We start from the raw sequence: 10182 nt of genomic DNA on the forward strand, positions 1-10182 counted from the left end.
TAGCTTGAACACTGAAGCAATGACCAGAGGCTATTTATTCGCCATTTTTCCTCAAGCTAAACATATTCGTTCGTTCAAAATCGTTGAAGTGTTACGGCAAAACCCTCGCGTCATTCGTTGTAAAATTGAAGAAGTTACGATTTTTCTATTAACGATTTTTCTATTACAATCAAACATTTCTAATTGGAGATATATGGACATTAAAATCACAATATCAAAGAATTTCGGAACCCGAAACAGGGACAAAGTATTTTCCAATGCATTCCGGAATCTTACTGCTTAAGATGCTATCCCTGTCAGACCTCCCAAACACTTTGATATGCTATTCAATTCAATCTAATTATATAGCTTGTCTCCTCAGCAGCCATTTTAGTATGGGAGGTATAATATCAGGTGGGAAGATTGATTAGAAATATTAAAATTATGCATATACTACCACTCTGTCACTGGAGTGTGAAACAGCTGGGGCAACATGCAGTAAATGTTCCGTGACCTAACGGTAATCAGGATACTTACAAAGGTGATTATTGAATATTGTCACCACTGATTAGTTAAGCAGATATGGCCGGATATATTAAAATAGCGGGAAGTCGTTTTTTCGAAGACCATGATTCATGAAATGATGAAAAAAATGCTGCTTCTAACAGAACGAAAGCGACAATATGGGTCAATTTTGTAAAAACCTTTGTAATTTTCCTGAAACCATTTTTCACCTCCAGCTCGGTGAATATCACTGACAAAAACTCGGGCTTTTTGGTTTTGATTTTCAGCGATATTCACCTCATAATTGTGGGTTATTTTTTCACTTTTCAATCACGGCGAATGTTTGTTTTAACAAAACGAGGAGTTGATTCAAGCATCTCATAGCTAAACAAAGGTGACTGCAAGTTCGACAACAACATGGACTATCGTGTTCTAATGTTTCTCTGACTACGAAATTAAAACTGTTTTAATTTACTGTCTGGACATTTTTATCCAGTTAAAAGTTAAGAAGAGTTATGGCAACTAAAAAATCCCCGCGACAGTGCTTTGAAAGAAACACCGAAAGATCTCATCCGACTACACGAGCCAACATCAGACCATCTCATCAGACCAACATAATAAAGAGTTCAACGAGTTCTAAATGTTGCTTTATACACCTGTCCATAGGCGAAAACTTGAGACAATTGGACCAGTGTTGTTTTGTCGAGACAAATTGTTGTTGTCCTGTAATGATGTTTGAGAAAGTTCATATGAACAACATGTTGAATGTGATGGCAACACTTTACCAAGTCTAAAAATCTATGATGTGTTTAGACCCATTCTTTTTCGTGTCGGTGAATTCTGTTTTTAAACAGTGTCAGTGTGAAGACTTTAATTCACTACTTGTTTGTGTTTTTTCCCGCTACAATATTCTGAGGAATCTCTTAGGGGAGTGATAAACACAACATGTTAAGGAAATTCCTTTCTTTGTTCAGAGGCACGAGTCACAACTCGGCTACTACATCCATGAGGTCACAGATTTCCTGGAAAATATTGCGAAGATCTTTCTATACGTTTCGGAAATGCCACCACTATGTTGAGATTTTTACACACCAAACGAATATGATACATCTATAAAACAATCTTCATCTTTTTTCACGCGTTTGTTCAACAACCATACCTAAAAACTGTTCACTGCACTGGGAAAGTTCGCAGTAACTTCATAAACACGTGAAATTATCTTGTAATGATTTCATAAGCACCACTCTGCAGCTAATCTTTAAACAGTTCTCTTACAAGAGGTGGCACGTCGATCTTTCCAAACATTTCAAACGCACGATAGTTTTCTGTGGCATTAGCACTGTATGTTCTGAGTGTCGGTAAGCACAACAATACTTTAGCCAGTCTATTAGGTTGATCACTGTATTGACTTCGTACGTATTCTTGAAGAACTGACGAAATCTGTGACTGAAGATAACCTACTCTGGCCTTATTTTCTACCTCGGGACAATCTGAAATGAAATAGGCAGTTATTACCACAAAACCGGTGAATAATGGGGTAAGACCCTAGGAACATTGAGGGCCCATGCAGCATTCAACTAAAATAACGACAAACTACTTTTTCGCAACTGCATAGAATATTGCTTACTATAATATTAACTGTACTATTATTGTTTTATCAACATACTAATGAAATTACCGTGAGCATAATTCTTCAAAGTTAATATATTGGTCAGATTATATTACTAACCGAGGTTTTGCCAGACCACATCAACATGCATGCTGTAATAGTTTGTTAATACAGTATGTTTGTATTTTACACCTACTAATACTCATCGTTATATATCAAAAATATTTTATGTTCTATATCTAAATTTTTTATTGGTTTCCTCCTTTACTTTGTATATAACCTGTCCACGAACTTGACAGTACTAAAATTAGTGTCGTAAAGCGTGTTTGGTGATTATAATAAAGTATATTTTGGTGATTATTATTTGTATTTTACACCTACTAATACTCATAGTTATAATCACCAAACACGCTTTACGACACTAATTTTAGTACTGTCAAGTTCGTGGACAGGTTATATACAAAGTAAAGGAGGAAACCAATAAAAAATTTAGATATAGAACATAAAATATTTTTGATAAATCATTTAGATATGTCTATTGAGCAAAGTTAAGCCTAAAAGTTGTCAGATTTGCAGGTGCAAACAAAGATCTGAAAGTATATTTTAGGACACGATCTAGATATCTGGCAAGCAGTATGTAGCTACAAGTAGGTATATATAGAGAGACCAAAGACACTAATTGCATACCGTACCTGAGGTGAGTAAAACCAATGCACAAAGACAGGCAAACTCGTTTCTGTCCGGATGAAGAATTCTTAATTTGTTTGTGAATTCGTCATGATCATCCATCATGCCTTGCGACCATCCCATCTTCTTCACTTCACAATGATTCATGACTAACCTTCGACCAAACACCGTAGTACCTTTAGGATATCCTAGAGATCTGTAGGAAAGTCTGAGAAGGATTAGATCCATCCACGAAGCGCGAATCAAACATACTTTATCTTCCCATCCCAATTCAACAAAACCAGGAACACTTTTCGTCCAACGTACGCAATTCTTGAGATCTTCCAGTCCCGATGCCAAGAAGACATTGAGATTATACTCGCCATGATCATCTTGTATGTGCGAGGTATCAGCATCTGGAATCTGATCTGGCTCACCCTCTGTAAGTTTGCCTAAAATAATACATCTCAGATTCAGGGCATCAACATTCCTCTTCGCAAATAAAAAAATATTCCTCAGCTTTCTCATTTCATTGTGGGAATTTTCAATATATCAATGTTAAAAATGAGACCAAAAAATGACGGATAGGAGCTACGGTGTCATAGAGAAAGGATATAGCTACAACCGTTTGGATTGCAGTTAGGCAATTTAAAAAGCATTGGATCACTACATTTCTTTTCTGGGTAGGGCAGAGAAAAAGATTGCATCTGAGATAAACACCTTCGTGATATATCCACACAATCGAGGCAAGCATTGTTTTACAACGCCGCTCTACTTACTTAACATTCCCGTGACGTCAATATCATCAGTGGGAGATCTAGGCGAGGCTGGATCACTACATGAAGAACAAGAACTTGGACTATTTTCTTTACTTGGACGTCGCTTCTTTCCCTTATCTTTAACATCTTGTGTTTGAGATTTATGCCGATGCCGTCCACCCGGCATTCTATCTTCACGTACAGCTGAAAGAAAATACAGCTGGATTAGAGAATCATTTCGCTAACATTTTATAAAATATATATAATACTTCATTTCTTTAATGATAGTGAAATAAGTATTTACATTCCATGTAGTAAAATGTATCTAGCTAATACAATGAAAATGGAAAGACATTTTACACTAGGAGTAGCTTGTATATATACGCTTGCGTGCATACAGTTTCTTAAAACATTTAGGAAATACGAAAACAACGAAGGACATAATCTTACCTTCTTTTAACATTCCAGTTAAAACACATTTCTGATAGCGACATGCTTGACATTTGTTTCTTGTATATTGATTAATATCACATGATCCACTTTCTTTGCATGTATAAACCAGTTGTTTTTGTACAGTTCTTTTAAAAAACCCTTTACATCCTTCACAGGTGAAAACACCATAGTGGTAACCCGAAGCTTTGTCAGAGCAGACTACACAAGCTGGACCGATTTCATTATCAGAAAGAGGTTGTAAATTTAAGTCCGTGAAAACATCATCTTGTAGAGACGCACTTTGGCCATTCGTCTCTTCCTTGGGCAATGGAGGCATAGGAAAGTAACCTGAGTCAAACTTCGCCATTTATTTTACCTAAACATATGAAAATATGAACTATTTGAAACATAAAATTTCCGCAAGAGTATACACGCCACAGATAACATGAATTTTGCTAACATGACGACAATTAAGATACGGGCTTCAAAAAGGACTGAGAGTAATGACTAATGTCATGGTTATACACTCGGGAAATCCTCTAAGATCGACGCATTATGTCCGAAAACAAATTGTATTCACATGCAACCGAGTAGTATTACTATTTTATTATAATAATAAACACAAAAAAAGAATATATCACTGAAAAACCATTGCTGGTGTACAGGGTAACCATCAGATGAAAGATCCCGTGACAAGTAATGACTTACAGCTGCTGTGAACACCTCGAGCTAATGTACACGCTTATAGAACAAGCTGTGACAAACTGTATTAATGACGTCAGAGCAGCTGTGAGGAAATGGAATAAATACCAAGGTATATTCCACTGGGTTCGAAGTCATCAAATACGGACAATAGTTTTTATAATTAAGGCTGTCATTCATAAAACAGCGGCGTATCTTACGTAAGCAGTTGTGAAAACTAACGAGCAGGGTGTCACATTGTGAAAGACTACAATTGAAATTTCTTTCTTTTAATTACTTTCCCCAATTAGAAATTTTAACACACGAGTATTGCTTGTTCCAGTTTTATTGCTGGTACAACTAATATAAATTTGGCAACCAATTTAGAAAGAATTGTGTTTAGAAAGAATTCTTCAGTGCATAAAACACATAACCGCGTTATGAATGTAAAGAATTTTGGACAAAATAAGCAGTTTTGCTATCAATTCGTTTTGTTATAATAAAACAAAATATCCATCATAATAAAGAAACGTGATTTACACGTACAAGAAACCCAAAGAACTTTAGTCGCAGTCTCGTAATGGATGATTCGTTGTAACGAAATCCAGAAAAGAAAGAGCGATTAGTTGCGACATGTTTTTGAACAAGGAAAAAATTAAAAAATGAGAAAGAGTTTAGTTCAAGTACGAGTGTGGTGTTGTTGATCTCCACAGAAGGACACTGTCAAAACCCGGAAAAACATACAAGACAAACTAACAAAGTCAATCAAGATAAACTCCCCTTAGCAATTTAATAAAAATAATTTTTTTGATCAACAACTTCCGGATATCCTCAGACGGTATCACAGAACGGCTAAATAGAAGCTCCTATTCAAAACATTTTAATGAAACCTAAAAGACTGCACTTTAATAAAAAAGACCCCCAACAGCTTTTGTTATTTGGAAAATATGTCAACTTTGTGAAAATATACCGCTCTAACATATGGTGTACATTTATCGTTGTCCTTAAAAAATACCAGACGTATCTTTCCAGCAGAGATATAGTTAAGAAAGAATGCGGGATATATAAGGCAGAATGAGGTGCTTTAAAATTGATGTATGAAACCTTGAAAAAAAAACACTTGACTTGCGATGTAATTTTCCAAAAATGTTAACTATTTTCTTCCTTAATTTTGACAATTAAGTCACGAATACTTGTGGGTTTAAATCATTCGCATGTTAGCTATAGTAGTATGCATGTAGTCTAGCGTTGATTTAGCATTGAGGCACTATGTCTATAATCAATGCTAAATTAATTACAGACAATGTTTTTTTATCATGGATATGGAGAAAAATAAGGCAGCATCTTATTACTCTCAAATTTATATAGTAACACAGGTAGCCCGCTATTGGATTTGCTTTTAGTTAAATATTAAACACATTCTATGCAAAACGACATGAAGTGTCATCTTCCTTCATTCACTGCCGACATATTATCGCAGGCGCCAATTCGTGCGGTGCAGTGTAACCTTTATGTATATATTAATATATATTAATATATTTATGTATATATAATATATATCAACTATTTTCTCCACATCTATTGCTTCTAATCCAAAAAAATATATAAACAGAAAAGCTTTAGGTTCTCTAATAATCTTTCCCAGGTCATTTTCCAATTTTCTGGAATTAAAAATATAATGAACCTTTAATATAATAACTGATAAAAAACGTTAATAAATGTAGTGAGATGCCCTATAATCTTGGGATATTTATGTAGACAATAGTAGAACACTCACATCATTTTATCTTCTTAAAAATTAATGCTTAGCATTGCTTGTTTTAACAGTTTATTACAGCTACAAGGGTGCATATCTTCACCATGCCAGCTGGGCCTGACCTACTTTCAAATATTCATAGTTAGGACACAAAGAATGTAAAATATTTTATGAAAGTCTTTCATGGACAAAAACACAATTCAATTGGATATAAATCAAGCCATCCTGCAAATTGACATGCCCCATCAAAAAATTTAAAATATATATGAAATTAAAAAAATGTTTTGAAATCTGAACACATAAATGAGTCCATTTGCACCAAAATACATTCCATAGTTGTAATAGTATACTTGATTAATAAATAGAAAGAAATTAACAACACAGCATCATTCCAATGAGCAATGGAACAGGTAAAATATATCAGCCATGAATGTTGATTAATGTAAGTGGTATCAGAACTTCGCTGGAGTTACCACAAAGTCTGACAGAATCTTAATTACACCACCAGTCATGATGACAACTATTATAATGACTCTTTACAGTGCTCTGGTAGACAGCCTTTCCTTTTTTGTCCAAACATTTCCTGTGTTTTGTCTAATAGCCTTCTATTATAAGATATACAATAAATGTTTACAAACATCTTGAAAGTTTGCTTTCAAATTTTTCAACTGCAACTATAATCTACTATATTTAAACAACAGTAATTCAATTATTGGTGATTTACCAGTGAGTAAATATTTAATTTTAACCAGAAAATGGCTGAATGGTGGAATGCTGGTATATTTACAATGGATTATGTATTTTTTGTGTACACTCACAACACTGGTAAGCAGAAATTAAGCTAAAACAAATCTTGTGGCATTTATGTAGCAATATTTTCCTCTCTTAGCTAAATAATGAAGTTCAATGAAGCAAAGCAATACACAATGTATTGTAAGCAGCTGTCCTGTGATATGTGCTTATGCATGTCCTATTGTCTGCGATACATTTGCGATGTAGTCCGTTGATTGAAATATTACTCTAAAACGCACCATTTTCATATCTAGTGATTAAAATACATCACTTTGTAAATATTTCCGGAGATTTTTAATACAGGAAAGTCAAGCACTCACGGTTCAATATTTAAACATAAACTACTGATGTACTCATGCGTTCAGTCTTGCAAAGCCATAAACAACTTCGTCATTGATATAATTACAATTTTATATTTTTAGCCTAAAATGCGCGCAAATTTCGCTACATCTTTGAACAAATATAACAAATTCCTATAGAAGATAATATAAAAAGGAAATCTTCGCAGTAAAGGATGACACGTGCGACACGAAAATTTAACACATATATATATATAATATATATAAATATATACGTACTTAAAAACAAACGCTAATATGGCTTGGCGTCGGGTGAAGTATCAGAATATTTTAGCACTCACGCTTTACCCAAAACATCTACTACACGATAAAGGTATTTCAAAGCTAAATAAGTAAAATAACCAATCCAGTATATTATTATAAGATTTGTAATAATTACTTCTTATATTAAACTTGACGGTTTAAATCAAAGCAGAATATAGATGGCCGACTCTGCTAAGATCCTTAAAAAATGCAAATTATATAAACTGGGAACAGATCAAAAAAAGAAAGAACAATAACTGACAAACATATTATATTTAAAATAAAACCAAGACAATGTAGAGCACATTGTTCGTTTGTAAATCGTCATTTTAAGTCGACATTGAATTAGAAACAAGGTCCGGGGATGGGTTCCAACGGTTCTTACAAACAAGACCTCAGTTATCAAGAACGAAACAACACTAGATTTACGGCACATTCACAATAGACTTTTCAACGGAAATAATTTGCCTTCACACGTTTTGAGATAGTAGGAAACAGATAGGAAGCAATGCAGACACAAGCTGTCGCGATTTTACCATAAAATGCTGACAAGTATGAAATAAAACATCAATCCGCGGACGTGCTGTATGTATTGTGAATACTTCAAAGTTAATCGGGCCAAGATCTCCTTTTCTTCACAATGCAAATCACAGGGCTGCAAGTGGTTAAGTGTGTCGCTGTTGCAATGCACGAAGTGAAAAAGTACGCCTAAACGCTTGCTCATATAAACACGAATGCTTGTCGCCTTAGGAATCCCAATTACTCTGAGTAAACATAAAATATCGTATCTTACACTTACCTTTACATGTCCCGTAAACTCTGGTGTTGTGGTTGTTGAACAAAAGGCTTAGATTTGAATCAAATTCAACGCTTTCTTTCTTCCCAACAAACAAAACGCAAATCGAAAATCTTGCTTGAATAGATCACAACAGGGCTACTAGTGTCCAGTCCTTTTCCGGTTACGCAGGAGGAAAATGAGAAAAGCTCGCAAAATTTTGCGAACAGAATTTGCCTATGATGGGGAGCCTTTGAAAAATAAATCATCTCTGATCATCAAAACCTGCAATTGCTGATAAGTATTATGAAAAAAACACTCCCTGTTTCATCAGTCGTTCTTCTTCTCCAGAAAACAATTGGGTGGAGCTGCTGGTATAAAGGCTATTACATGTGGGCGGAAATCGTAATATTACTATTTTCGATTCTGTGTTTTCCGGTGACAAAATTTTCAGTCTACTAGATAAACAAGTAATACGATATAATATTAAGATGTTACTTTTATTGAAAAAAAACGAGTATGCAGAGGTACGGACTGAAAAGTGCATGAGAATAAAATTGGAAGTGCACAAGGGAGGCAAGTAAAGTTAATGCAGAATTACCAAGTCGATTCAATCGATGTGTTTACAACTCGCATAACCATGCATACCCCATCTCTAGGTGTGTTATTAAAAAAATGAACTATCAACGCGATTACTTTGTAGGCACGTGGTTGGTCCTGCTGATGAAACATGAATGGCTCGGGGTTGCAGTGATGAAGCATGCGCCACCGCTCCTGGGGCTAAATTGTAAAACTGTTTTTTTCTTGAAGAAATATCCCTTGGACACTGTATTCTTCATTCTTAGCAGTAAAAAACTCTCTTAAGTTCTCTGTGAATAATGTGCATGCAACACTAAGAGAGTTGATATTGATGCCTAGTCAACCTCTTGTGCATAGCCATTGGTCCGTTGAATTTTAATATCACCTCGTTAGGATTGCATGCAAATTGTTTGCAGTTTTTGTTTCCAGTCTTTGGACGCTCCAGTAAATGAATTGATAGCCATAGAATGATGTATCAAAAATAGCTAGTTTTTTTTATTCAAATTGTACCAATTCGCTAGTGCGACGCAAATCAGTAATTATCCTTCACGAATAGACTACCATTTTAATACAATAGGCTTTAATTAACTGAAGTACAAAGCCGTCTTGATCTTCTCTTAATAAAAACTATTTTCTTGTTACAAACTGTAAGTTAAACGACATTGCGGTTATAGCCCTAACTAATAGTAATATACAATAATTGTTGTTTGGCACACTCTGTCAAGACTTTTATTTCATGTCTAATTATTGGCATGACTGTGCACCACATCAGAGGCACCACATGTATAGTGTTATCATCGCTGAAGTGGAACGGACATTCATCGGAATCTCAGTGGTAACATTGTGTGTTAATTTCGTATCTTCTGTTGATATCAGGCCGTGTACGTATATTGTTTGTGCTTGTCAGGCTTAATTGCCATCAATATACTAGGCTTAGGTATTTGATTTTGAGGGTAACATGCCAACTCAGGCTCCAATGAATCTGTGGCTAAACGAGTGTGGTAGGTCAGAACTAAGACGAGTTAGTGTGCAAATTCATATTGTTGCAC

The 10182-nt window shown here is 34.9% G+C and overlaps 1 protein-coding gene across 1 annotated transcript; it reads right to left on the reverse strand.

Annotated features, from left to right (window-relative positions):
- Positions 1-129: 129 nt before the first annotated feature.
- LOC114535619 (retinoic acid receptor RXR-alpha-B-like) lies at positions 130-8716 on the reverse strand. Its single transcript, XM_028556902.1, has 5 exons — positions 8579-8716; positions 3967-4324; positions 3538-3720; positions 2785-3210; positions 130-1973 (listed from the first exon to the last, which is right to left on the reverse strand). Exons 2-5 carry the CDS (start codon positions 4313-4315, stop codon positions 1735-1737), a joined length of 1197 nt encoding a protein of 398 aa, XP_028412703.1. The 5' UTR covers positions 4316-4324; positions 8579-8716; the 3' UTR covers positions 130-1734.
- Positions 8717-10182: the final 1466 nt, after the last annotated feature.

Source organism: Dendronephthya gigantea, unplaced genomic scaffold, assembly GCF_004324835.1.
Source record: "Dendronephthya gigantea isolate DGI-Jeju-01 unplaced genomic scaffold, DenGig_1.0 000122F, whole genome shotgun sequence".
NCBI classification, from domain to species: domain Eukaryota; kingdom Metazoa; phylum Cnidaria; class Anthozoa; order Malacalcyonacea; family Nephtheidae; genus Dendronephthya; species Dendronephthya gigantea.

Excerpts from the sequence above, each read along its gene's own strand:
- LOC114535619 (XM_028556902.1), bottom strand. The coding sequence starts at position 4,315 with ATGGCGAAGTTTGACTCAGGTTACTTTCCTATGCCTCCATTGCCCAAG. Across the intron at positions 3,721-3,966 it reads AACTGGAATGTTAAAAGAAG|CTGTACGTGAAGATAGAATG; the intron begins GTAAGATTATGT and ends ATTTTCTTTCAG. Across the intron at positions 3,211-3,537 it reads TGACGTCACGGGAATGTTAA|GCAAACTTACAGAGGGTGAG; the intron begins GTAAGTAGAGCG and ends GTATTATTTTAG.